The sequence below is a fragment of the Mercenaria mercenaria genome, chromosome 1 (assembly GCF_021730395.1).
Source record: "Mercenaria mercenaria strain notata chromosome 1, MADL_Memer_1, whole genome shotgun sequence".
Classification (NCBI taxonomy): domain Eukaryota; kingdom Metazoa; phylum Mollusca; class Bivalvia; order Venerida; family Veneridae; genus Mercenaria; species Mercenaria mercenaria.
In genome coordinates this window covers 92,315,162-92,341,903 of record NC_069361.1, presented here as the reverse complement: position 1 = coordinate 92,341,903, position 26,742 = coordinate 92,315,162, and the positions used below count along the sequence as shown (strand labels likewise).

The 26,742-nt window shown below is 35.7% G+C and overlaps 1 protein-coding gene across 2 annotated transcripts in view; it reads left to right on the top strand.

Annotated features, from left to right (window-relative positions):
- LOC123530364 (E3 ubiquitin-protein ligase RNF8-like) overlaps window positions 1-25,305 on the top strand; it is a 37,846-nt gene extending 12,541 nt beyond the window's left edge. The window contains exons 2-11 of one of the 2 annotated variants that reach the window (XM_045311138.2): window positions 3,833-3,949; window positions 6,214-6,447; window positions 8,077-8,310; window positions 9,303-9,437; window positions 14,773-14,875; window positions 16,038-16,156; window positions 20,495-20,674; window positions 21,791-21,995; window positions 22,606-22,881; window positions 23,377-25,305. In XM_045311138.2, coding sequence (XP_045167073.2) covers window positions 3,833-3,949; window positions 6,214-6,447; window positions 8,077-8,310; window positions 9,303-9,437; window positions 14,773-14,875; window positions 16,038-16,156; window positions 20,495-20,674; window positions 21,791-21,995; window positions 22,606-22,881; window positions 23,377-23,417 — 1,644 coding nt within the window. In that variant the 3' untranslated portion in view covers window positions 23,418-25,305. The remainder of the gene's footprint in view (window positions 1-3,832; window positions 3,950-6,213; window positions 6,448-8,076; window positions 8,311-9,302; window positions 9,438-14,772; window positions 14,876-16,037; window positions 16,157-20,494; window positions 20,675-21,790; window positions 21,996-22,605; window positions 22,882-23,376) is intronic. The other variant, XM_045311146.2, reaches the window with a different exon arrangement.
- The last annotated feature ends 1,437 nt before the right edge of the window (window positions 25,306-26,742 follow it).

The following is a 26,742-nucleotide window of genomic DNA, read 5'->3' as shown; positions in this document are numbered from 1 at the left end:
CGATCTCATTAAAACGCTGCAATTATCATGTACACAGTTTTTATCACGTTTTTCACCAAGTCACCTGTCAACTTTGAAATGAATTAAATCGGCCACGTTGATTATACATGTATGCAAATTAAGCGACGCCCCATGTAGAAACGGTAGATATTTTTAGATCACCTGAGCACAAAGTGCTCATTGTGAGCTGTAGTGATCACGCTGTGTCCGTCATCCGTCGTGTCTCCTTGCGTCCGTCCGTCAAGTCGTCCGTCCTTCGTCAACATTTGTGTTTAAACGACATCTCTTCCAAAACCAATGAATGGATTTTGACGAAACTTGGCCATGATGTTCCTTGGGTGGTCCTCTACCAAACTTGTTCAACAGTTCCGCTTGGTTGCACATAGGGGCTGCCAGAGCTAAAAATAGAAAAAAATTCGAACGACATCTCCTCCTAAACCGATGGTCCGATTTTGAAATAATTTCACACAAATGGTCCTTATGTCACCCTCTACCAAGATTGTTCAAATAATACCAATTCGTCCAAAAAAGTGGCAGCAGCAGGGCGTAGTCACTTTTCCCTATGTATATAGTGGAAACTTTAAAAATCTTCCTGTATGAAACTGCTTGCCCGATTTTAGAATAATTTTTACACAAATGGTCCTTGTTTGACCATCTACAAAGGTTGTTCAAATTATTTTGATTTGTCAAAAAACATGGCCGCCAGAGGGCGTGGTCACTTTTCCCTATATCTATATAGTGGAAACTTTAAAAATCTTCTTGTGTGAAACTGCTGGCCCGATTTTAGAATAGTTTTACACAAATGGTTCTTGTGTGACCCTCTTCCAAGATTGTTCAAATTATTTTGATTCATCAAAAAACATGGCCGCCAGAGGACGTGGTCACTTTTCCCTATATGTATATAGTGGAAACTTTAAAAAAATCTTCTTGTGTGAAACTGCTGGCCCGATTTTAGAATAGTTTTACACAAATGGTTCTTGTGTGACCCTCTTCCAAGATTGTTCAAATTATTTTGATTCATCAAAAAACATGGCCGCCAGAGGACGTGGTCACTTTTCCCTATATGTATATAGTGGAAACTTTAAAAAAATCTTCTTGTGGGTGGTTTTCAAAATAATGAAGCTTTTTCTTTTCTCTCACCTTACTTTAATTCAGTTTAGTTTTAGAATGCATTTTGGGACAAATTATATCCAAATCAATGTAGTCAATAAATGTGTGCAATTTCAGCCTAATGAATCAAACAGTTTTAAAGTTATATTAAATTATATAGCTAATTTTGTCCCCTGTGCACCCAAAAAAGTGTGACATTTTACATGAAGTATAGTTTTCAACTGTGGCTAACTTTTTAAAACCATGCTTTATTGTTACAGCTTTGGCTTTTTTGTGTAACTTAAACTCTTCACATTTGAATAAAATACTTCTTTTCATTACCTACATCTTATTGTTACCGATATTTCACATCTTGTGATGGAACCCCCTTCACAAAAAATAATGAAAAAAATACTAAATTTAAATGTTGAACACTACAATTTCATAATCCTATTACTTTTCTAAAGTTTTAATGTTTTTCTAAGATCCTTATCCCTTCAGCTGTGAAGACACAGTATGATTTTTTTCTTTAATAAATCAACTTTCTCAGAAACTTGATGGATGTCTATACACCTAAAAATGTCCCCTGTGCACCTTTTCAGTTGTAAAGTGTCAGATTTCTTATATTCTTTAAATAAAATGGGATTTTACTTAATTTTCCTTGGAAGGGAGTTACAACAGATACAAAAGCAGCATTCAACTTCACATATTACTGACCGTTAAACATTCACAGAGCCAAAAGTGATGTCCCCTGTGCACCCTTTTTTGACATATATCAATTTTCATAGCATTACTGTAATTTGTGGTGGCAGTTCTATATTCTTAACAGTCTGAAAGCAAAATTTAGGCATTACTTGATAATTTAGCATTATATAAGAAACCCTGAACAATTTAAAATTCATTGTTTGCATTTATTTCTGAAGTTGCCAATTTTCAAGTTTAAAAGTGGAAACATCAATTTTATTGCTTCTTAAGCTCTTTAAGTTTACCTTAATATGTAATGTTCACTAGTAAATAGTGTGTAGTTAAAAGAATTTTACTTACCATGAACATATTCTATGAATAAATATTTTGATACAATTTGTCCCCTGTGCACCCTTTTTAGTAACATTATAAAGTATGTATGAATTTTACTATTCCATTTTATCATGCATGGCATTTTGTCATTTTTCTACTATGAATAAGCATTGCATGTAAACTAAATGATTTCAGTGTATTAGTTATGTATAAAGTCACTTATTTTTTCATTTAAAGCATTACATTCAGTTGAATTTTCATGTTTTTATAGTGAAAATTTTCAATTTTGTAGTTATTTTGTGGAATAAATTAATTTTTTAATAGTATTTGTCTAAAGTTGATCACCATTAGTCTTTTTACGAATAGAAAACTAATAATGGATGAATTTACACTGATCTTCAGTATGTGTCCCCTGTGCATCTGTACAATAACTCAATTTTGAGTTGACAATTCTAGAAATTAGAATTACTGGACATTCTTGAAATTTGGCATGTGGTTTATAAACATGCAAAGTGAGAGAGAAAAATAGGTTTTATAATTATATGTTAGTTATTTTGCATTTAGCAACAACTTTTCTAGGTAAAGTATTATTTTCATGTCAGATTTGTGCAAAAATTGTGATTTTAAAAGCCAATGTCCACAAACATATGAGTAAATAAGTTTCAAACCATACACATACACCCATTACTTATCATTTATGTTGAAAAAATTACTGTTATACATATTTCCTTGTCATAAAACACTGCAACATTTATCACCCATCTTATGGAAAAAATTCACTGAACTTTCAAATTAGAGGCTGAAATATTTTCTTATTGGCATTTCTCAACACTTTCCGAGAGTTATTTCCTTCAAATTTGAAGTATTTGCTATCATAAAAAATAGGTGACCACCCTGAAAAATAAGTTTGAATTTTCAACCCCTATGTCACACTTTTGCTTCATTATTTTGAAAACCACCCTTGTGTGAAACTGCTAGCCTAATTTTAGAATAATTTGACACAAATGGTCCTTGGGTGAACCCCTCTACCAAGATTGTTCAAATTGTTTTGATTTGTCAAAAAGCATGGCTGCCAGCAGGCGTGGTCACTTTTCCCTATATGTATATAGTGGAAACTTTAAAAATCTTCTTGTTTGAAACTGCAAGCCCGATTTTACAATAATTTGACACAAATGGTTCTTGTGTGACCCTCTACCAAGATCGTTCAAATTATTCCGATTCGTCAAAAAACATGGCTGCCAGGGGGCGTGGTCACTTTTCTTCTATGAATCAATAATAGCTAGAGCCTTGATATTTGGCATGTGATATCAGATAAAAATTAATTGTAATGTCTACCATAATTGTTCAAATTATTGCCCTAGGTTCAGAAGTGTGTGTGGCGTATATAATAGAGGCTAACATAGAAGAAACCTAACTCTGTACTTATACAAACACACTTAAAGCCTTGTACACAGGTGAGCGCTTTAGGGTCAATGACCCTCTTGTTTGTTTGTTCAAGAAAATTTAATGTTTGCGGGAATCCATGGAAGGAACCAGGATACGGATAATGCGATACGCAAGCGAGTTTAATGAATTGGGTATTAGGAAATTTCATTGCATTTCAGTACGCACACTGCATGAATTCAATTGGGTTTTCTGCAAATTTAACTGCGTAAATAGGCAAATACATGTAGCTTTTCAGGAGCTCTGGCCAACTATTGACAAGCACTGATTTTGTTTTGGGCAGGTTACCATAGGCCGGAATCCAGATGTGACTGTGTGTATTTTATCTACTATGATATCGAGATGCCATGCAATACTGAAGAAAAAAAAGAGTGGAGATTGGACTATAAAAGATAACAAGGTATCAGTGACTGGGAAACCCATGCGCCATGCGCCATAGTCACATAAAAATGAAAAATGTCTCACGAGTTTAAGCGCTGGTGCGCCCTGCGTCGCATAAAAACGCGAAAGGGCGAAATGTCGAATATTTTTGAGTACGAATCTGATGTAAAGGGATGTAACTTGTGCGCGTAGTGAAAGCGCTTCCGGTATTAAGAAACGTTTGTTTTGGGAGAACATTTCTTTCTAGTCTTCGTTTTTTATGTAAGTTTTCAAGCATGACCTCCAGAAAGAGAAAATTGTTGCCCATTAAAGGTCAACAGAAGTTACCATTTAATTTTATGCAAAAGGATGTCAACAATAACGAGGCACCGAAAAATGACATTATCCGAGACCGAGCCTACCGAGGTTGATCAAGAAAAGTCTAGTCAGTCAGAGCCTGAAACAACTGCATCTACTTAAAAACACATTAGAAAAATTCAGTCTAATTGGTTTAAACTCTGGCCTTGGCTATATGAATCTGATGGTGTTTTATATTGTAAACCATGTGTTGATAACGAGAAGAAAAACAATTTTATGTCTGATATAAGCTTCAAGCTTATTATGATCAATGACGAGACATGAAGCTCCCTCTGACCACGTTAATGCAACTGAGGCACCAAACTTGCTATTGAATTTCAGCAGGCAGTCTAGCAATCACACTGTTTAGAAGATAAAGCTGTTTTAAAGTGTATAAAAACAGTATTATGGTTGAGTGTAAGGTTCTTTGTGTTGGTTTTTTAAATGACGTACACTCAAGTCTGAAAAGTATTAAATGTTACTTTATTTGCCATTGTTTTGAAATTCATAAATGATTGAAAATAAAGTTGTGAAGCTGTCACAGTGTTAAGTTACTATCACATGTAAGAGGTGCTTTAATCTGCAAAGATACTGATTCCTAGAACACAAGTTGCAACTGTCTCATAGAAATTTCCGAATGTCACATAAATTTTTCAAATGTCTCATAACTTTTTATGTATTACGAGACATTGTCCCATAGACAAAAATTCTTTCCCAGTCACTGGGTATTTCATACATTTATTTCTTAAAGTGCAGTCATGGTTAGCTTGTGTAAAATATCTACTCAGTGCAGGCCTTTTCATCCTCATATAACAGAGACCTGTATAAGGTCATTATACTATTTTTTCCCAACCGTGGCAGAGATATTTCCCAAAATGTAAGGTAGATTTCCCAAAATCATGCCAGCAGATGGTTAAGATTTTGTTTACATTTTAGTATTTCCAGAGAAAGCGTATGTCTGGCATTGATTTTTTGTTGCATTATAGCCTAACAGTGCACAGAACCACATGTGACACATTACAAGTCTAATCTGTTATGTTCCATGGCCTGGATTTTAGTCCGTGTTTCAAGGGAGATAAATTTAATTTATCTTTCCGTGTTTACTTCCAGTTGATTATTTTTCTCAAAGTGGACAATTGTCACGCATAAATTTCCCAGTTTGAAAGGCCAAGGCCTCTTCCCAATATCCTGATGAAAAGCCCTGCTGCCTGCACATGGGAATTAAGGTTCTTTTCATCATAGATTTGTAAACATAGCTTGGTAGTGTACTGTAGAGGGTGATAATCATCTGTCCGCTCTGGTGATGTATGAGGATTTCAACTCCTGTAAAATCTGATCTGGAAAGACCTTTCCTATATGTTTGATATTCCTTTGGTGGCATTGGTACAATGCAGATTTGTATCCATACTAAATTTCTCAAGTGCCGTGTTTGATTAAAAGAAAAGGAACATACATAGTCATTATTAAAATAGACAGGGTTCTCGGAAACGCCAAATTCGACGTCTCCATACGCATAATTGGTCATGCACAAGAACCAGATCCCAGGACTAAGGTCATTGTCACACTTAAAGGTCAAAGGATACAAGAATGACAACATTGTCCGGAGCATTTCTTCTTCATGCATGGAGGGATTTTGATTTTACTTGGCACAAATGTTCACCACCACTAGACGGAGTGTCATGCATGTTGTAAGAAACAATTCCCTAGGTCTAAGGTCAAGGTCACACTTTGAGGCCAAAAGTCAGATACAAGAATTACTTTGTCCGGAGCATTTATATATTGTATAGGTTTAGCTTAAACTTTGTTTGGAGAAAATGTTGTAGAAAGATTGCAGATTTCTTACTGCTTTGCTTATTGTAACATCCTTAAGTCTTGTTTTATCCATTTTATTGAATGTAGAAAAATGAAGTTTTGTTTTGTTGCTTCAGTATACTATATTATTTATAGAGTTTGAATGGAGTGTTTATCAATGACAAGAAGTTAGAGCCTATGGTATTGTATAAGCTACAAGATGGAGATAAAGTTCAGTTTGGAGTGAGAACAAGTCCAGAAGCACCGCCTGAGTTCCTATTCCAGTACTACGCTGCACTCAAAGTAAAGCATGTGAGGAAAGCAGAGGATACTGTAGATGGATTGAAGTCATCTGGGAAAAGACGGAGGCTGGATGGCAATGAGGCAGAGGTTGTAATGAGTCACAATCCTGAATATGTTGATCAATTAATTTATTGTTGGCATTATTAAGTTACATTTATCAGTCAGGGGTGTAACTGTTTCAATTTATCACAGTTTATAACCCATTTGAGTTATTGCGTTTACTTTCATAACTTGTTTCAGTTATCATAAAATATTACAAAGCCCTCTTGTGTCAATTCCTCATTTTGAATGTGACTAATGCAATCATTTCCTGAATCCTTGGCCTTTAATCTTTCCAGCTATGCAGTAAATTTTTTTACGCAAGGCTGATAAAGTCTTACGCAAATGGTTTTTAAGCTATAAAACTCTTTACATCCATTATGCTCATCAGGTCATGATCAGACTAAAAGAGAATTTGATTAACCACAGTTTGCCAGGGTTTTCCCTCGAGTTTTTTATTGGACTCCCATGGCTGCTAATTTAAGGGTCCCTAATAATTTTTGGGGGTCCACAAGTTATTTATCTTGAAATTGGACATTAATACTATAAAAATTTACCCTAAAAACGAATGAACTTAATTGTATCTTTTTAATTTAGATAGCAGTTGATTCAATATTTTGGAATGGTATCTTTCAAAATGGCATGAGCTTCTCAATTCAGACCGATTACAAAAGGTGTGATAGTCTTTTTGTTATGATCAAATAGCCAGTAATTACCGGCAATTAAGGTGTCACCTCGTGTCAATTATGTTGTTCACAGTTTTATCTCGGTTAAAGATAATACTCGATCCTTAATTAGTATCATAATTTTTTGTGATTTATTAATATTTTTCATCAAAATACTTTAAATTTATATGAAATTAATTTTGTTTAATAAAAAAATAAACCATTCGATCTTTTACGAAACATAACGGCAATTTTAGATTTTAGCGATGACAGTTAGCGCGGAGAGTAGTTTCCCTTTACCAATATGGCGAACATCGATAACAAAACTTGTTTTGAAGTTGGAAAATCGTCTATACCTGTGTATAATGAGCACCAACGATTCGGGGATGGTCCCGTTGGTAAAAAACTGCGCATTTTACATGAGTATCTGCGCAAAGGAGGCTTCAGTGCAAAGGAGTTCCGTGACCGATTTTGCGGGTCCAGTGGACGCAGAGGCACTAAAAAATGCGAGTTGAAAGCAGTAAAAGCGCGTCAGGGACGCAGAAAACCTGCGTCCGGGAAAACCCTGGTTTGCTACTAATTACACGTTGAAGGTCACTTTGTGAGAACAGTAAAAAGGCTTTTCTTGAATAACTTACCTGGGTTATCTATATTTTATAACTAATACAGGTTATAAAATGCTTGAAAAAGTAACTGAAATAGGTTACATAACTTAAAACAGTTACACCCCTGACTGTTTATAAGTCTTTCTGCAGGATATACAGTATTGAAGGTTCTGAGGTAAATTGTCAACGTACTTCCCATTATCTTGTCATGTTTTAATTAAATATTAAGGTGAAGTTGTAATATTGATGTAAAACTTGTATGCTCTAACTGTGAAGTTAGTACTTTGATAAAAAAAAGTTGTATCTATTGACCTGAGATTTGCAGGCATGGACCTGTGTTTGAAAGTATAATTTAATTATTGTGAAGACGCTAAACTAAACTACTGAATGATAACTGTACATTTTAGGAAGAAAAACCATCTTGTAGTAGGACAGGGAAACCAACGGGTGACAGTGCTGTGACTAGTTCCCAGCCAGATCTTGGGTATGATGTTAGTCCAAGAAAACGGAAAAGACCTCTTGCAGGTCATGATTCTCCATATGAGAAGTACAGGAAGAAAATGGAGGAACAGGAAGCCCAAGCAGTAGAAAAATTAGCAGAAATGGAATCTAAACTCAAAGAAATGCAAAGGTTACTACAGGTAAGAACTCAGAATTTTACTGCCAAGATAAAATGTATATACTTGAAAATATATATAATGTGAAGAAGGAATCTTTCAATTTGTGCATATTGTCAGTCAGTTTCTGTATGTTTTCCTATAAAGTGACATCTCGAATAGTCATGAAAACTAGAGTAACCTTCAGTTAAGGTTTAGTAGTATATCACAAAACAACAGATTTTTTTAACGAATGAACAGCATCTTGACACACAACTTATCTGTCCAGTACATGTTTTACTGTTCTGTCCCACAGAGTTGGATACTTAAAATATTCTTAATTAGTTGTCCCCCTTTAAATAAGAATGCCATTTGTAAAGAAAAAATGTAAACAATTGTCAAAAACGATGTTTTACCTAGTTATGTAAAGTTTAAACACTCGCACGATGTTGCAAATGCATCAAAACGAAGATGTGAAAACAGCTTTTAAAAAATGGTGAGTTTTTAAAGGCGCTGAACTGTCCAGAAGTGTGGCCCCTTCATGCAGTCCCTTTCCGGAATTCAATACATATATCAGTAAATTGATAATGGTTTTGTAGAATAATATAAATGTTTTATATGCTGTCAAATTTTCAAGTAAAACAATGCTTTCTTTCCATGATTTGATGATGTTCGAACTTTTTTCTCTGAAACATGGACCTATACCTTAAGTTGTTCACGTAACAAATTAAAAGATTTTAAAGGGAAAGGCAAAGTTGTTCTTATGTAAATTTCGTCAGCTAGGATTTATAATATCACTTGTCAGGCATTCCTTGCCCTTTAAAATGGTATCACTTTAGGACTGCCATGTTTTAGAAACGGACATTAAAACTTACTTATCTTCATAGTTTGATGATAAATGAACCCCTTCCTTAAACAAAACTTATTCAACTAATAGTTAATATGTATATTTTGTTCACCATCAGAAAAACATTCTGTTCATCAACGGTTGCAAACATCTGTAGTGTTATAGTACCAATTATGCTACATTTTAATAGGAAAAGGATTCAGCGAAAGAAGAAATGGAACAGGAATTAAAGGAAGAGAAGCAGAGACGAGAAAACCAAGTAAAAATGTTGGAAGGTCTGAAAGAGAAAGAAAAACAAATGAAAGAAGAGTTAGAGAAGAAACAGGTGATAAAGATCTTAGTTTTGCTGTACAGATTTCTGAGCTAAATGTTCAGTTGAACCTCCTCTCCCTCCACTGGGGGAGACATTGTTCTTTCCCTGTCTGTCCATCCATCACACTTCATTTTTGATCAATAACTGGAGAGTCGTTTCACCTAGAACCTTCAAACCTCATAGGGTGATAGGGCTCATCAAAGGTCAAGGTCACAGGGACCTGAACATGGAAAACCATTTCTGATCAATAATTTAGGAACCATTTGACCCAGAATGTGGAAACTTCATAGGATGATTGGATATGCAGAGTTGATGACCCATATTGATTTTGGTGTCACAGTATCAAAGGTCAAAGTCACAGGGGCTAGAATCCGTCACACTTCATTCCCAGTCAATAACTGGAGAACCATTTGACCTAGAACCTTAAAACTTTATAGGGTGATATAACTTACAGAGTAGATGACTCCTATGGTTCTTTGGGGTCACTCCATCAAAGGTCAAGGTTACAGGGGACAAAACCTGGAAATACGTTTCCAATGAATAAGTGGAGAACCTTTGATCTAGAACATTTAAACTTCATAAAATGATAGGTTTTATTGAATAGATGACTCCAATTGTTTTTGGGGTCTTGATTAAGATCAAAGTCATAGGGGCTTGAACATGGAAAAACAATTTTCCATCAGTAACTTGAGAACCACTTGACCAAAAGTGTTGAAACTTCATAGGATGATTGGACATGCAGAGTAGTTGACCCCTATTGATTTCGGATCTCTTGATCAAGGTCAAAGAGGACATATAATGGAAAACTGTTTCCGATCAGTAACTGGAGAACCATTTGACCTAGAACCTTCAGACTTAATAGGATGATAGGGCTTACGGAGTAGATGACCCCTACTGTTTTGGGATCACTCCATCACAAATCAAGGTCACAAGAGCCTAAACATGGAAAACCGTTTCTGATCAATAACTTGAGAACCATTTGATCCATAATGTTGAAACTTCATCAGATAATTGGACATGCAAATTAGATGACCCCTGTTGATTTTGTGGGGTCACTTATTCAAAGGTCAAGGTCACAGGGGCTTGAAAAGGGAAAACTGTTTCCGATTTGAGAATCACTTATCCCAGAATGTTGTAACTTCATAGGATGATTGGACATGCTAAGTAGATGAGGTCATGGTCACAGGTGTCTGAACTTGAAAAACTGTTTCCATTCCATAACTTGAGAAACGCTTGACCCAGAACATTAAAACTTCATGGGATGATTGGACATGCAGAGTCTCTTTGTCTTTCGCTTCTGTCCCCTTTTGACTTTTTGCCTATTACAACAATGCTTTAGGGGAGACTTGCTTTTCTATAAAAACATCTATTTCAGATTGGATTCTATCTATGATAATATTGTGCTCTCTTAAGGAGGTAGGTTACCTTGTTACAAGGGTAAATTCAAATTAGTTGAACCGCAGCATCTTTTTGTATTTCGTGTAATATGAAGTTTTAACTGCTAAAATCTCAGTTTCGTTTGTCTCTGTCCCTTCAAGTTCATTTTTTATTCAGGTTTGAGGAACATGACCCTCCAAAGGTATTTCATATTGAAAGAAGAAGGAAAATACGGATAATTAACACTTTTCAGTATATTTTAGTTTCATTGATATCCGTAGAAGTCAGCATAATCTATAATTTTACTAGTATGCACGTTAGCTTTCTAATATAAGCTTAAAATGTATATGTCGCGGGGCTCGTGTTTCCATGGTAACGAATTTTCTCTCATTTTTAAACAACTATGTATAAAAATAGGGGTTTTCGATGGCTTCAGTGCCATTCTGTTAATGACCAACATGGAATATTTGGGTAATATTATTAGCAAAATACCAAGCACTATACATGGTACCCTATTTTTCTTAAAGTTTAAAGTAACCATGGCAACAGAGATGTTTAAAATGGCTTATATCTTGCTTTTTGTCGTAATTTCTTATAAAATAATATTGAATAAGATTATCTTTCTAGTTGATGTAGCTTTAAAACATATTATTTCTAACGTAAGTTATATTTTCGTGTTATCTGCATTTATTCAAACAAATTTCTAAGCTTAGAATACTTACAGCAGTACCCCTCGTCTGGCATTTTTCATGGAAAAATCGTTCAGCATGCTACTATTATTCTCATGGATATTGTTGAAATGAAAATAAAAAGCCGAAGCTGTGTTTCTTAAATAGACTAGTGTCAACGCTTTTGAATTTTACATTTAGATACATAGGTCACGGGCTTCGTTTCCATGGTAACATCAATTCAATTCAAGAAACCACAATTTTCTACAGAAATTTGAACAATTTTAGATCTTAGTTTTAGTATATAAGTAACAAATTATCAACGGAACCTGTAAAATAGGTATTACAAATCAAACTGCTAGATTTTGTATTTGAAAATGGCCGTAACAAGTAACCTCTGACCCAACTATATTCCAAATAACATAACAATACCATCATCCATTTTCTTACATTCCGCATAACATTTCAATATAACTACATAAAAGAAGCAAAATATTGACTATTATTCAGAGCAAAAGATTTATAAAAAATATTTCAGCAAATAATGGTTATTTGAAAATAGTTTGAATAAAGAAAATGCACAGAATTACGTACTTTCAAGATAAAAGCTATTAATTTTGCGCGGTAACTGACACGTAACGTCATGACGTCAATGACTTCATTTTAAGGCAACATTGTTTTGAAGCGTTTCTGCGGCAATTTATTCATTATTTCTGCATTATTAAACCATAAAGCGTCAGATCGAAGACAGGTCTGTGATTTGTTTTCAGAAGAATGAATATACAAACACATTTAGTTTGTCGTAAACGTCGTCGTAAATCGTCACGTTAGCTTCCGGTTGGACATGCGCACATACAAATATAAAGGTAACCTACCTCCTTAAATCATGCTCAATACATTTTGTACATAATGAAATATTAGATACTTGGAAAAGAAAACAGCAACAAAATAGATTTGATTCTAATTTAATGCTCAGGTGAGTTTTTCTGATCACTCGATGTCCGGCGTCTGTCTGTCCGTCAACATTTAGCTTGTGTATGCGATAGAGGCTGTATTTTTCAACTGATCTTCATGAAATTTGGTCAGAATGATTACCTTGATGAAATCTAGGCCGAGTTCGAAAATGGGTCATCTGGGGTAAAAAACTAGGTCAAATCAAAGAAAAACCTTGTGTATGCGATAGAGGCTGTATTTTTATGCCCCCGAAGGGAGGCATATAGTTTTTGAACCGTCTGTCGGTCTGTCAGTCTGTCCGCAATTTTCGTGTCCGGTCCATATCTTTGTCATCGATGGATGGATTTTCAAATAACTTGGCATGAATGTGTACCATAGTAAGACGACGTGTGGCGCGCAAGACCCAGGTCCGTAGCTCAAAGGTCAAGGTCACACTTAGACATTAAAGGATAGTGCATTGATGGGCATGTCCGGTCCATATCTTTGTCATCGATGGATGGATTTTCAAATAACTTGGCATGAATGTGTACCACAGTAAGACGACGTGTCGCATGCAAAACCCAGGTCCGTAGCTCAAAGGTCAAGGTCACACTTAGACTTTAAAGGATAGTGCATTGATGGGCGTGTCCGGTCCATATCTTTGTCATCCATGGATGGATTTTCAAATAACTTGGCATGAATGTGTACCACAGTAAGACGACGTGTCCGGCGCAAGACCCAGGTCCGTACCTCAAAGGTCAAGGTCACACTTAGACGTTATAAGGATAGTGCATTGATGGGCGTGTCCGGTCCATATCTTTGTCATCCATGATGGATTTTAAAATAACTACGCATGAATGTGTACCACAGTAAGACGACGTGTCATGCACAAGACCCAGGTCCGTAGCTCAAAGGTCAAGGTCACACTTAGACGTTAAAGGTCATTTTTCATGATAGTGCATTGATGGGCGTGTCCGGTCCATATCTTTGTCATTCATGCATGGATTTTAAAATAACTACGCATGAATGTGTGACACAGTAAGACGACGTGTCGCGCGCAAGACCCAGCTCCGTAGGTCAAAGGTCCTAAACTCTAACATCGGCCATAACTATTCATTCAAAGTGCCATCGGGGGCATGTGTCATCCTATGGAGACAGCTCTTGTTCAATTAATCTTCATGAATTTTGGTCAGAATGATTACCTTGATAAAATCTAGGCAGCGTTCGAAAATGGGTCATCTGGGATCAAAAACTAGGTCACTAGGTCAAATCAAAGAAAAACCTTGTGTATGCGATAGAGGCTGTATTTTTCAATTAATCTTCATAAATTTTGGTCAGAATGATTACCTTGATGAAATCTAGGTCAAGTTCGAATATGGGTCATCTGGGGTCAAAAACTAGGTCAAATCAAAGAAAAACCTTGTGTATGCGATAGAGGCTGTATTTTTCAATTAATCTTCATGAATTTTGGTCAGAATGATTACCTTGATAAAATCTAGGCCGAGTTCGAAAATGGGTCATCTGGGATCAAAAACTAGGTCACTAGGTCAAATCAAAGAAAAACCTTGTGTATGCTATAGAGGCTGTATTTTTCAGTTAATCTTCATGAATTTGGGTCAGAATGATTACCTTGATGAAATCTAGGTCAAGTTCGAATATGGGTCATTTGGGGTCAAAAAGTAGGTCATTAGGTCAAATCAAAGAAAAACTTCGTGTATGTGATGGAGGCTATATTTTTCAATTGATCTTCATGAAATTAAGTCAGAATGATTGCATTGATGAAATCTAGGTCAAATTTGAATATGGGTCATCTGGGGTCAAAAATTAGGTCACTAGGTCAAATCAAAGAAAAACCTTGTGTATGCGATAGAGGCTATATTTTTCAACTGATCTTCATGAAATTTGGTCAGAATGATTACCTTGATGAAATCTAGGCCGAGTTCGAAAATGGGTCATCTGTAGTCAAAAAGTAGGTCACTAGGTTAAATCAAAGAAAAACCTCGTGTATGTGATAGAGGCTGTATTTTTCATCTGACCTTCATGAAATTTTGTCAGAATGATAGCCTTGATAAAATCTAGATCTAGTTCGAATATGGGTCATCTACGGTCGAAAACTAGGTCACTACAATGTAGGTCAAATCAAAGAAAATACTTGTTTTTGCTCCAATTTTAATGATAATTGGTCAGAATATTTTTTTCTATGAAATCACTAGGTCAAACATGTTTACACTGTTATGGTGTATTATGGTGTGTTTCTCAGGTGAGCGACCTAGGGCCATCTTGGCCCTCTTGTTGTTAATTTTAGTATATAATCTTTGTGAAATTAAACTTTACATTAAGAACTAACTGGTTTAAATTTTGTTATGTAGGAGGAGCTTGCTAGAGAGAAAGAAGAGATGCAGGAGAGAATGAAAGAAGAGCTTGAGGTAAAAGAAGCTACACTCTTAGAGAACCTTGAAAAACAGAAACAAGGTAGGTTTTCTGAGCCTTTGTTGGCACTTAAAAGTTTAAAGTTTGTGTATGTTAAATTTTTGTGTTATAAATTAAGGTTCTGTAGTGCTTTAAATTTTATATTAGAGACAGATTAAACAGCTGTCCAAGTAAAAAAACAGTACTTTAATTGTTGCATATGAACTTGTACTAACGTAGCTATAGATAGGAGGTAATATAAAAAGAATGGACTTCACAGTCATTTCTATTATGTAAACCAGATATTCTAACCTTTTACAAATAAAAGAAGTGACTATGCCCAAAAATAGCAAATAAACAAGAAATTTATATATTTTGTGCTTATTAAAAAATCTGACCAAAGTCATTTTGACTTGTTTAATAGTGATGTGATGATTTTTGTATGGCTTAACGATTTGAATTTTTTAATATGATCCCTTTCGTTTATTATATGCCCAAAGGGATGTATTGTGTTATTGTTGTCTGTCCATCTGTCTGTCTGTCCATTAGCAGTTTCGTGTCTGCTCTGTAACTCTTGAACCTCTTGAAGGATTTCAAAGAAACTTGACACAAATGTTCACCACATCAAGACGACATAATGAGCATATGTTTCGGATGGCTCACTTCAAGCTCATATTTACGGGTCAAAGGTCATATGACTTTGTTTCATTTCCACTCTGGATCTCTTGAACTGCTGGAAGGATTTTAAAGAAACTTGGCACAAATGTTCACCACATCAAGACGATGTGCAGAGTTCATGTTTCGGATGGCTCACTTCAAGGTCAATGTCACACTTAGGGATGAAAGGTCATACCTTTCGGGCATATATTGCTCTGCATTGCGGTGCTCTTGTATAAATATTCATGTATATATTACATACATTAAAAAGAAATATGTAGGTAAGAATAAAAATGTCTTTAAATTAACAAATATAGGACCTCTCCAAATTAAAATGTTCCTGAAAAACAAGTGTTCTTTAATAGACTGTGTAAAAATGTTGATATTTCAAAAGTTTTTAGTCCACTAGCTCAGTACGGTTAGTTCTAACAGTTAGTAGTAATAGGTTAGTACTTGTACAGAATCCAGGAACACTAATTAGAATAACTGCCTGTCATCACATATTAAAGTGAAATACCATTGAAAACAGTGTTAAACCCCGTTAGAAAAATTCAAACATTTTTTATAGCTTTACTGGAAGAGAAGAAGAAAGTAGAGGAGAAATTGAAAAAGGAACTTGAGTCAGAGCGAGAGAAGGACAAACAGCTGTCAGAGGAGCTTATACAGCAAAGGCAGAGACTTGAAAAGGTATTAGCATAAATCTCCTGTAAATATTACATTACATGTATATCAAAAAAGATTATTACAGCTATAATACATTATTGTATATCTATTTTTAGCTCACATGTCACAAAGTGACAGTGTGAGCTTTTGTGATCGTGCAGGGTCCGCCGTCCGTCCATCCTTGCGTAAACTTTTGCTTGTGGCACTCTAGAGGTCACATTTTTCATGGGATCTTTATGAAAGTTGGTGAGAATGTTCATCTTGGTGAAGAAGTTTGAAACTGGGTCAACTGCGATCAAAAAACTAGGTCAGTAGGTCTAAAAATAGAAAAACCTTGTGACCTCTCTAGAGGCCATATTTTTCAATGGATCTTCATGAAAGTTAGTCAGAATGTTCACCTTGATGATATCTAGGTCAAGTTTGAAACTGGGTCACATGCCATCAAAACTAGGTCAGTAGGTCAAATAATAGAAAAACCTTGTGACCTCTCTAGAGGTCATATTTTTCATGGGATCTGTATGAAAGTTGGTCTGAATGTTCATCTTGATGATATCTAGGTCAAGTTCGAAACTGGGTCACGTGCTGTCCAAAACTAGGTCAGTAGGTCAAGTTCGAAACTGGGTCACGGGCGGTCCAAAACTAGGTCATAAGTCTAAAAATAGAAAACCTTGTGACCTCCCTAGAGGCCATACTTTTCAATGGATCTTCATGAAAATTGGTCAGAATGTTCATCTTGATGATATCTAGGCCGTGTTCGAAAATGGATCACGTGTTATCAAAAACTAGGTCAGTAGGTCTAAAAATAGAAAAACCTTGTGACCTCCCTAGAGGCCATATTTTTCAATGGATATTCATGAAAATTTTTCAGAATGTTCATCTTGATGATATCTAGGCCATGTTCGAAAGTGGGTCACGTGCGGTCAAAAACTAGGTCAGTAGGTCTAAAGATAGAAAAATCTTGTGACCTCCCTAGAGGCCATATTTTAAAATGGATATTCATGAAAATTAGGTCAAGTTCGATACTGGGTCACATGCTTTCAAAAACTAGGTCAGTAGGTCTAAAAATAGAAAAACTGTTTGACCTCTCTAGAGGCCATATTTTTCAATGGATCTTCATGATAATTAGTAAGAATGTTCACCTTGATGATATCTAGGTCAAGTTCGAAACTGGGTCACGTGCCATCAAAAACTAGGTCATTAGGTCTAAAAATAGAAAAACCTTGTGACCTCTCTAGAGGCCATATTTTTCCATGGAACTTCATGAAAGTTGGTCTGAATGTTCACTTTGATGATATCTAGGTCAAGTTCGAAAGTGGGTCACATGCGTTCAAAAACTAGGTCATTAGATCTAAAAATAGAAAAACCTTGTGACCTCTCTAGAGGCCTTATTTTTCAATGGATCTTCATGAAAATTAGTCAGAATGTTCACCTTGATGATATCTTGGTCAAGTTCGAAAGTGGATGACGTGTGGTCAAAAACTAGGTCAGTAGGTCTAAAAATAGAAAAACCTTGTGACCTCTCTAGAGGCCATACTTTTCATGAGATCTTCATGAAAATTGGTCAGAATGTTCACCTTGATGATATCTAGGTCAAGTTCGAAACTGGGTCACGTGCCTTTAAAAACTAGGTCCTTAGGTCAGTTAATAGAAAAACCTTGTGACCTCTCTAGAGGCCGTACTTTTCATGAGATCTTCTTGAAAATTGGTGAGAATGTTCACCTTGATGGTATCTAGGTCAAGTTCGAAACTGGGTCAAGTGCCTTCAAAAACTAGGTCATTAGGTCAGATAGTAGAAAAACCTTGTGACCTCTCTAGAGGCCATATTTTTCAATGGATCTTCATGAAAGTTGAGCCCGCCCGCTTAGCTCAGTAGGTGAAGAGCGTTGGTCTACGGATCGCGGGGTCATGAGTTCGATCATGGGGGGGGGGGGGGGAGCGTATGTTCTCCGTGACTATTTGATAAACGACATTGTGTCTGACATCATTAGTCCTCCACCTCTGATTCATGTGGGGAAGTTGGCAGTTACTTGCGGAGAACATGTTTCTACTGGTACAGAATCCAGGAAAACTGGTTAGGTTAACTGCCTGCCGTTACATAACTGAAATACTGTTAAAAAATGGCGTTAAACCCGAAACAAACAAAAATCATGAATCAGAATTTTTATCTCGATATCTAGGTCAAGTTCAAAACTGGATCACATGAGCTCAAATACTAGGTCACTATGTCAAATAATAGAAAAAAACGACGTCATACTCAGTTCAAAACTGGGTCATTTGGGGACAGGTGAGCAATTCAGGACCATCATGGTCCTCCTGTTCACTTCCAGTCAGTGATATGTATTTGTACCATGTGACCATATATCCAGTATATTTCAGTATTGGATAAAGTGTTTTTAATCCCCCGCCACGAGTGGTGGGGGTTATAGGAATGGTCTCTCTCCGTCCTTCCTTCCATCTGTCCATAACACTTTTGTGTACGCTACATATCTCCTAAACCCCTTGAAGGATTTTCTTGAAACTTGGGTCAAATGATCACCTCATCAAGACGATGTGCAGAACTCATGAGTCAGCCTTGTCAGCTCAAGTTCAAGGTCACAACTTAAGGTCAAAGGTTTTAGCCTTCCATTTCATGTCCGCTCGATATCTCCTAAACCCCTTGAAGGAATTTTATAAAACGTGGGTCAAATGATCACCTCATCAAGACGATGTGCAGAACCCATGAGACAGCCATGCCAGCTCATGGTCAAGGTCACAACTTAGGGTCAAAGGTTTGAGCCTTCCATTTTGTGTCCGCTCAGTATCTCCTAAACCCCTTGAAGGATTTTCATCCAACTTAGGTCAAATGGTCACCTCTTAAGGCTGTGTGCAGAACTCATGAGTCTGCCATGTCAGCTTAAGGTCAAGGTCACAACTCAGGGTCACAGGTTTGAGCCTTCCATTTTGTGTCCGATCTGTATCTCCTAAAATCCCTTGAAGGATTCATAATGAAACTTTGATCAAATGATCACTTATCCAAGACGATGTGCAGAACTCATTAGTCAGCCATGCCGGCTCAAGGTCAAGGTCACAACTCAAGGTGAATTGTTTTAGCCTTACATTTCATGTCCGCTCTATATGTCCTAAAACCCTTGAAGGAATTTTATAAAATTTGGGTCAAATGATCACCTCATCAAGACAATTTGCAGAACTTACGAGTCAGCCTTGCCAGCTCAAGGTCAAGGTCACAACTTGAGGTCAAAGGTTTGAGTCTTCCATTTTGTTTTCACTCTGTATCTCCTAAACCCCTTGAAGGAGTTTCATCAAACTTGGGTCAAATGATCTCATGAGTCAGCCATGTCAACATAAGGTCAAGGTCAAAACTCAAGGTCAAAGGTTTGAGGTCTCTATCCCCTTAACCCCTTGAAGGATTTTCATGAAACTTGGATGACAACATCTTTGTATAAATGATGAAAATTGTTGACAGACTCATTGAAGCTTGACGTGATTCTCAGAATGCATTTTTGAGATGAAATTACTGTATTCCATTTTTTACTGAGAAAAATAAGTTTAGAATGAAAATATACTATAACATAATTACATTGTTTGTCAGCTTTGAATTGACTTGTATGATATGATATAAGGAAAAAGAGTCTCTTAGATATACAGTGTTGCATCTAGGATCCGGAAAAGAGGGGGGAATTTCCCCCGCTCCTACTCAGAAAAAATAGGGGGGTGGGGGTCTGTGAAAAATGGGGGGTTGGTGTCCAAAGAAGTATGTCTAATGCAGAAAAATAACAAACCTTTCAATTTACACTGATTAACAGCAAACTATAAGCTGCATAAAACTTTTCTTTTGTTTACAAGTGTTACACTAACACGCAGAAGACTACTGGTAATGGTGATCACTACTGACTTAAACGCTGACGAATATCGGTGTCAATACCGGTTCAGTACGGGTTATAGACACAGCCCAGGATAAAGATGGTGGAGATTAGTTTACACCACGGTTGGAATGGATTCAGCATCGAAACACTTGAACAGCCAATATATGCGCGCGATTGGTCGCTCATTCAGCAAAAACTTAGCGCGATCGGCCAAAATTATACGGGAATCGTGTGTCCTAGATGCAACACTGGATATATTATCTGTTTGTTGTCATCTCGATTTACATTGTAGATTATCAAAGTTAGGTTGGATCTGGTGTAGTTTCTATTCAGAAATTTCTTTGTACTGTTCAACATTCTGTTTAGTTTAGTTTAATTTATTTTAGCTTGATTGTGATGAAAGCTGGATGTTGATATTTAGATAATATTTGACAAGCAGATGTGTATAAACTTGATGAGGTTTGTGATTTCAAGCTATTGAAATATCTTTCATTTGAAGGTGATAGAAAACAAAGAAGCAGAGCAGAAATTGCTAGAAAGTCAGCTCAATGATACAAAGAAGGAGAAAGATAGGAAAGAAGAAGAGGTGCTACGAGCCAAAGAAGATGTCCTATCGAACTTTGCTGAATTGATGGAGACAGAGTTACAGTGTAGCATATGTAATGAACTGTTTGTAAGGGTAAGAAGTTACAGTACTGTAATACATCTAGATGAAAATATTGTCACCTTTGCAAATTTTTGGTGAGAAAATGATGTATATCAAGTGTTAACAGTATTGATGATTTATGAAACAGGATGTTTGTTGACATTCATTAGAATTCTGTGTGATTTCTATACAAGTTTATGAAAGAATTTAAATACAGTACAGTTTGTATATTTTCAAAGACTTACATACAGAATATTATAGAGCAGTTTTACAGAAATTCAGAGAAATAACACCTAAGGGCATGTTGTTTTATTTTCATACTGCATGTTAATCTCACCATGGAACTGTTGCCATACTGTTGGCATCGTGTTAACACTTTGTTAATGATTTTCTGCAAACTCATATCTGAGTTATTACTCAAAGCAGCTGAATCATTGAAACTTTGCACACTTTCCTCATACACTTTGTTCCTCATACACTTTGTAGTCCATAACCCTTGAAATTGTTGGTGTCAATGCAGATCTTACAGACCTAAAATACATTGAATCAAAATTAACAAATAAGTAGGGTTTTTAAAAATATTGACACCAAAAGCATGTTTGTGTTCTCTTTAATCAGTTTACAGATAAACCCAATACAATGTATACCTTTCACCTTGTATGTCTGCACCGTGGCTACAAGAGGCTTCTTTAGACTTCACACACAAACAAATATTTGCAATACTGTAAAATCATTTAATTTTGTGGGCATGAAATTTCGTGGTTTTGGTCTAAATGGCAATTTCGTGGGGATATGAATTCGTGGATTTTAATTTTTACACATAAAATGAATGGCAATTTTATTTGTTCTTTAGGATTAAATTTCGTGGATTGACTCAACTACGAAATCCATGAAAATTAGTCCCTCACAAATATTAATGATTTCACAGTATGTATAATAAGACTTAGTATGTATGGAATATAATTTAGTAACTTCAAAGTCATAAACAGGTACTAGCATATAAAAATTTCTTTATGACCGGCTTACTTATAAAGTATGTATAATGTATATCACAATTACAAAAAAAACTTCTCATTTGCAACGTACAGACATTTCTACTAAACTATATAATGCAGAAAAGTAAAAATTATTCCAATTTCCTGATTGCAGGCAACATCATTAAACTGTTCCCATGCCTTCTGTTCATTGTGCATTAACCAGTGGATGAAAGTGAAGAAAGAATGTCCCCAGTGTAGAGCAGCCATTACTACACATATGCACTCTGTAGTGCTAGACAGTTATATAGAAAAAATGGTGGAACAATTCAGTAAAGAAATGAAAACACGAAGACAAGAACTAGTTGTTGAACGTAAAAGTAAGTTTTTAAACACTTTAATTTAATATACACCTTTACAGAAACTGTAGTCAAAATAAAATGGAAGATTTTCTTTTTTTTCAGGTGGAAGTTAAAAAATACTAAACATGCTAATTAAATGAATTTAAAAATGACTTCTCTATAGCCATGAAACTGTGCTCCATAGTTGCCCCAGATGGTGAGCAGGGAATAATGCACCCTGCCCTTTTTTGGAACCCTAGAAAAATCCCTAAATGGTTCCCACTCAATATTTTAAGAATTACTCTATCTACGGCCCTCAAACGTTGCTTACATGTTGCTCAAGAATATTCACCATAGACCTCTCTTAATTTTGGGGTTCCTTAGTCAAAGATTATGGTCACCGTCACGCAGAATGATCAGACAGGCGTATAATGTGATTCTGGTTTGGGTCATCAATCCTGTTTGCAGTTTAGTTTCTGCTCAATTACATAAGAATGCTTTCACCTATGATTCTTGTACTTGACAGGCACATTGCTTTGGGCGTAAGTTGCTCTTCACAGTAATGGCACCATGCTCTTGCGAAGTACATCTAAAACTGAAACTTTGGACTGGTTGTAGGTTTTACACTTATTTATATATTGTGTTACAGAGGAAGAAGCTGCATTCAATGAAGCCAACAAACCTAAGCCAGCCCCTGCTCCAGCAAGGGGGCGTGGTCGTGGGGGTCGAGGGAGGGGCAGAACTAGAGGTGGGTTGATGGCAGCACCGCCAGCATTACCAGAACCACCTCCACCAATCATGATCTCTGAGGACGAAGATGACAGTGATGTTGATGATGATGATGAGTACAATTCCCTGTCTGATTCTGACATTGAAGGTGATGGAGATGCTTACTATGGAGGATACGGTCATTGTTATAACTGTGGTAAGTATCACTAAGTTTCAGCTCACCTTCATAGCATGAAATATTTATTATGAATGACTGATGCACATTTTCCTGCAATTCCAAAATACCTCACTTGACTGCTCAGCCAGTTTAAAAATGATGTCTTTGTGACCATAATGAAAGTAGTAGAAATGGAATGCTGTCATAGTATAAATTGTTGGTCAGAAAGGTATAATTTTGAAGAAGATATAGTTGCCTGTAATAAAAAACAGTGCTGAAAACACAGAACTTGTAAAATTACTTTTGCTTTGATGACTGACTACCTTGTTCAGAAAGTAATAAGTTTGATGATAAGTTTAAAGAATAACCATATAAGAGTTAACTCTAGTAATATTTTGTCAGGCTGAATTTCAAATATTTGAATCACCATATCCTCTCAGAGAAGACCATTTTGCGTACTCTGAAACAAGATGATACTTATATCAAATGCTCATATATTTTCTTATTATGTATATACTGTGTAACATATTTCAGGTAGCCGTGGTCATTGGGCTAATGGATGTCCATTCAGATAACAGAGGTCAGGGCTGCAAACTATTAATATGTACTAGAAATGTACAAAATTGTAGTTGGATCCAGTTAAGAGACAAACTTTTTCATCAAACATGATTTGATCTTAGCTAAGTATATAAAGATGACGTGATCTTGGCTAAGTATTAAAGTATGATGTGATTTTAGCTCAGTATACAGACATGATGTGATCTTAGCTGAGTAAACAGACATGATGTGATCTTAGCTGAGTGTACAAACAGGATGTGATTTTACTGGTTGTAACATTGAATTAAGGAGAGCTGCAGTAGGATGACTTTGATACAAGACAACAGCAGCAATTGGTGGCTGATATTTCAGTGATAAGAACACAACACTGCCATAATCACAACATTAATCATCCTGTATAGGAGGAACAATGGACCTTACAGTTACATGTTGATTCTCCAGAAAATTGTCTACCAGAACTTAAACAGTCATTAGGAAAATGACAATCAGTTTTAATTGTATTGACGCAAGTTTAATTCATTATAATGTTGAGGCTACACACATCGAAAATCTTGTAACACAACGCTTAGTTTTTGCCAGCATCAGTCTTAAAAGTCACAACGTACAAATTGGTAAATAAATTGCATTCATATTAGTAACTTGCTCACATTTTTATGGTTAATTGCTTTTATTTTTTACTGTACCGCATTTTTATATGCTTGAGAAAATGGAACATAACATGGGAAGACCTGTGTTGGATAACAACTACAGAAGTTGACCACTGTCTTACTCGAGCAGTTCTTATCCAGTGTTCACCAAACTTTTGCCACATGGTTTTTACGCATAATATCTCGAGCCATCTTCTATAAACCGGATCCTCCAGGTCTCTCTGGAGATAATATACTGTATACTTTTTTTTTTTTATGTTTTATGATACAGATGATTTTGTTTCATACTTCATCATGTGTGTTCCATGGGTATGATAACTCAGGTAATTTTGATTACCAGCTGGATAGTCCAAGTTACTCTTGCATTATGGCCCTTAAATAAGTTAAAATTTCAAAAGTTGACAATGTTGGCTTAATGGCTTAGGCAATTCTTATCCAGTTTTACAAAACTAAGACTGTTTATGGGCATATATTGATAAGCCGATATCAATAATTAGCTGTATAAACTTTGTGGCTCTGAAGTTAGGCACTTGAATAAGTCAAAATTTAGAAAATTGACAGTCTTTTCTGCTCCATAACTGTTGGTTTTTAAAAGTCAAACGTAATTGGCAGTGATATCATATATTGTGACAGTTTGGCACTCTTGTTGAATGTGACACACGAGAATTTTCTTTTTTCACACAAGGCAACTTTCGCCTTTTGACCCCATTATTGTCAGAATATTTCAGCAGGGGGTTAAGTCATCCCTATCCACTTTCAACAGAATTAATATAATGATCATTTGCTATTTTTGATTTATAAGTAGTTAATACTGGATTCCACATCCTTTATTATTTTCCTCTGTCAAAGAAACTCTACACAGTCTGTGAGTATATCAAGATTTACGTTTTATCAAAAGTATATTTCAAAAAGTTTTTCTTCCCAGCGTTGACAAAACAGTGGCATTGTTACATATTTCATGCTTTGTTTATATTATTAAAATAAAATGTCCTTGTTTAAAATGTTTGTTTATGTGCTTTTTGTAACTTTCTAAATACTGTGTGTGATTGTAAAATGGGTAGAATTATCAGATGGTTTGAATTTTTATTGAATTTCTGTATGCCATTTGCATTGCAGTTACCTTAAGATATGCCAAATACTGGTATAAGAAAATTACCTCCAATAATATTAAGGTATTGGCAAAAATCTAAGTGTTGTTTTAGAAGATTTGTTTACTTTATAGATCACCATATATGTATTATTAAAATGAAAGACCCCATTCTTACTACATATGTAGTATATTTGGCCAAAAAAATGATCAGTTTATTAACCAGGTTTTCATAGAAAAATGGTTATTAGATTGGGGTATGCCGTTGGGCGGGCAGGTGTCAAACTTAGTTTCCACACAATAACTTTGATTTGGAACAAGCTATAGACACCCAACATGGCCTTTAGATAGATGGTAAGGAGACAATGGTTAGTATAGCATTTGGGTCAAGGTTGCTGTTGCTAAAAATAGAAAAAATGATTTCCGCTCAATAACTTTAGTTATAGGTAGCTTATAGAAGAACAAAGGTTTGGATCTTATTTAATCTTCACACTTAGGAAATTCCATGGTGGTGCAGTGGTCTAGAGCATTGGGTCAAAGCTACTTTTTAGTCAGTGGGACAGAAGGGCGTCTTCAAACCCTACCGAGATGAATAAAAAAAAAGTTTTTTTTTTTTTTTTTTTTGTGATACGAAATGGTTATTTTAATGCTATTTGGTCAAGGTCAAGGTCACAGTTACTAAAAATAGATTTTTTTCTTGGTATGATCATCAAAAAGGTGGTTTCCGCTTTATAATTTTAGTTTAGACTTACTTACTGCCACCAAAGTTTGTGTACAGCAAGCTTCTTTCAAACTGAATGATATTTGGGGTCACTTACTAAAAGTAGAAATATGGTTTCCACTCAATAACTTAAGTTTGGGTACACTTGTTGTCAGTATACTCCTTCTGGCATTCCTACTTCTGTGTGAATTGGTGTCCACAAAGCCAATTTTATTTTTCCATCTCATTGCTTCATATTCCTCTGACATGTGATATGAGTTATTTCTAGTCTAATGTTAGCTTATTGAAAGGATAATATAAACCGCTAGTATAATTATTCCGCATTTAGGACCATCGTCATCTTTTTTTTGAAATGAGTGAAATGTAGTAAGCCAAGTGAAGTTCTAGAAGTAAGATCCATTTGTATTTTAGGATAGTCTGAGCATAAATTAAATAGAGACATCTATTACTAGCTCACCGGGGTCAAAATTGACCCGCCCCAGGGGTCACTTGATTTTACATAGAAAAATTTCTAAAAATAAACCAGAAGGCCTAGATCTTAGATATTTGACATGTAGCATTGCCTAGTAGACTTCTACAAAATTTGTTCAAATCATGACCCCCAGGGTCAAATTGACCCCGCCCCATGGGGTTACTTGATTGTACATAGAAAAATCTTCAAAATTTTCTAAAAATAAACCAGAAGGCCTAGAGCTTAGATATTTGACATGTAGCGTTGCCTAGCGGACCTCTACAAAATTTGTTCAAATCTTGACCCGACCCCACAGGTTCATAGAGAAATCTTCATAAATTTGCTAAAAATAAACTAGAAGGCCTAGATCTTAGATATTTGATATGTAACACTGCCTAGTAGACTTCTACAAACTTTGTTCAAATCATGACCCCAC